General features: G+C 45.6%; 1 protein-coding gene across 1 annotated transcript; it reads right to left on the bottom strand.

Moving 5' to 3' along the window:
- Positions 1-1,788: 1,788 nt before the first annotated feature.
- Positions 1,789-2,672, bottom strand: EMC6 (ER membrane protein complex subunit 6). The gene is made up of 2 exons (XM_037810645.1): positions 2,530-2,672; positions 1,789-2,349 (listed from the first exon to the last, which is right to left on the bottom strand). The coding sequence occupies exon 2, from the start codon at positions 2,299-2,301 to the stop codon at positions 1,969-1,971; it is 333 nt and encodes a 110-aa protein (XP_037666573.1). The 5' UTR covers positions 2,302-2,349; positions 2,530-2,672; the 3' UTR covers positions 1,789-1,968.
- Between the last annotated feature and the right edge of the window lie 41 nt (positions 2,673-2,713).

The following is a 2,713-nucleotide window of genomic DNA, read 5'->3' on the forward strand; positions in this document are numbered from 1 at the left end:
ATTTTACTCTTTAAGTGACCAAACATTAAAATTAAATTAAAGATTAGGAAGGCACTGATAAAACCGGTACTTTACATTCAGTGAGTATAATCTGATATAACTCTGTACAGCATTTGGTATCAAGTTTTTATCCTCTGCCGCAGGAGGTTATTAAATTCCCTTAAAAGTGATATAACATGAAGACATTGATTGCAATTTTTTTTATAATAGTGAACATCTTAAAAAAAAAACCTGGTGCCCAACGACAAGGGACTGGTTAAGTAAGTCAGCTTACTTATCCTCCATCCTTTTCTCTCTTCCCTCCCAGTAGGACCCACTCCATTTCCTCCTTATTCTGTATCAGGAATAAACCTTCCCTTTCCAGAGAAGATGCTGAAAGAGGACTGCAGGAGGCTGGAATGTGTGTGTTAGGGCAAACCATGAATGTTGATGTCTTCAGTGATGGGCTGAGAAAGGGTTCAGAGGTCTTTAAAAGGGAGAGGCAATGTTGTGGCTTTAGTTCCTTGGCCTCATGTGCAAACGTGCTCCAGAATCCAAAATGGAATTCAGGAGGCCTGGGTCCCAGATCCATTTCTGCTATTAGATACAAATATTGCATTAGATGATGAGCCATGGGCCACCTATTGTCTGTAAAAGGGGGCTTGGATTTAGGCTTTCCGGTCCCCTTTTGATCTAAAACTGATTCATTTCTAAAAAACCTAAATCTGGTCACATCTCTCCTGACTAAAACTTTTAAGGCTTCCCCCCTGCTCTTAGGATCAAGACTGGACTCCCCACCATGGCCCTCCATGATCTGGTTCTGGTCTACTTCACAACCTCTTCTCTTATTCTTTTACTCTCCAGATACAGGCCCAACTGCTCCCTGCCCAACAACCCTAACACATGCCCCTTCCTGCAAGTAACCCCTTCCCCATACTTTACTTGGTTGTTATTCAACCTCTGGGTCTTAGATGAAATGTTATTTCCTCAAGGAAGACTTGCTTGACCTCCATCCTTTGGGGCTCCTATGTACTCTTCATAGCACTTATCATAATTGAAGTATTTGTGAAATGAGAGGTAATGCTGGTCTCCCCAACTAAGACTGTAAATTCCACAAGCAACATGTTGTTCATTATTATAATACTAAAGCAATGATATTTATTTCCCACTTAAATGAATGAGTTTTATTCATTCAGGCTTTCAGGTCCCCTTTGAAAAGAAGGGACCACTAATTGAAATAGAGGGATTTACACTCTAACAAAACCCAAAATTTAGCTTAAATATCCCAACAGTCTCAGTTTAATCTTCACTAGAAATGTTCTTGGAAAATAAGTTTAAATTTATTTATTATGGAAAAGGCAGCTAGATGTGGCAAGACAACATTCCAATACAGCAAGTGCCATTAAGAGAACTGCATTTGAATACCAGTTCTGCCTCTTTCTAGCTGCACCTCCTCAGGCGGAGGTATTTATCCTCTCTGAGCCTCAGGTTCTCATCTACAGGGGGATAACAGCATCTAATCCATACATGGCTATTACAAGGCTTAAATGGGTGTAAAGTGTAAGGCTCAGTGCCTGGTATATAGGGAACACTTAATAAACAGTAACTGTTATTAGTCCTTAGGATGTTAAAGTAAATCCTCTCCTTATTCTGGGTCTTGGCAGCCCCTCTCTGGATAGCCTATATGTAAATGCAAAGAAATTACAGTTGGCTCAAGTGCAGTTCCACCTCTCCAGGAGTCAAAACTTGGCAATTCTGGACCTATGACAGACAGGGAGTAAGCATTAAGGTAGAAAAGAACTCTACAAAGTGTCTCACGCTTCATTTAATCTGAAGAATATTACAGGCTCTTCATCTTCAGATATAAATTATAACATTACAGAACAAGCAGCGAATTCAACAATTTAAAAACTAAGTCTACACGGTGTTAATTTCTAGCAACAGTCCTCCCAATCTGGTTTTTAAAAAAAGTCATCCCTGCCCCCCATTTCAGTAGACGTGCACCATGCCATAGAGGAATGTCCAGAACAGGACGTAGGTGAAGAGGCCTCCAAAGAGACCTCCTGTGAAGAGAGGTCTTCGTGATTTAAAATATTTGTTCCACCTCCTTCCCGCTTTAAGAATTAGGAGCAGGGAGAGCAGGATGGAGGCAAGCAGGTAGAAGATGAAGCCGTAGAGGCCGGTGAGACCAAGGATGCCGGCCGTGGCTCCCGACAGCGCTGACACTGAGGTCCGGCAATAATCCAGGACCGCGGCGTTACCCCGCACAGCTGCCTCGCTGATAAACGGCGGCCCTTCCCGCTTGGCCACCACGGCGGCCATCGCACCCGTCGGGGCTCAGCCTCTGCTATCTTGTGGAACAACGCGGAGCTGCGGAGAAAACGAAGTTACAAGTGGCGCCCACAGCTTGGCGAGTTGGGTTCCCTCTGCCCCTCCCTCTGGGGCATCCGAGCCCTTGCACCGCTCAGGGTCTCGGGACTTAAGTTTGAGGGCTTGGGCCAGTCGGTGGGGAAGCGCCTCTGTCTTTCCCTCCCAGGCTGGCCCAATTACCTGGAACACGGAAGCGGATGCAGGCACTTAGCGTTTCCTCAGACGGACAAGGAAAGAAATTCCCACGGAGCCATCTTGCGCTGGAGGATGCTGGGAAGACTGCAGCCGCTCATGCGCCGAAACCTCGCCCCGCCCACTGGCGCCTGCACTCCCGGCGCCCCGAACACGCTCCACCTTCTCCCTG

The sequence above is a fragment of the Choloepus didactylus genome, chromosome 18 (genome assembly GCF_015220235.1).
Source record: "Choloepus didactylus isolate mChoDid1 chromosome 18, mChoDid1.pri, whole genome shotgun sequence".
Classification (NCBI taxonomy): domain Eukaryota; kingdom Metazoa; phylum Chordata; class Mammalia; order Pilosa; family Megalonychidae; genus Choloepus; species Choloepus didactylus.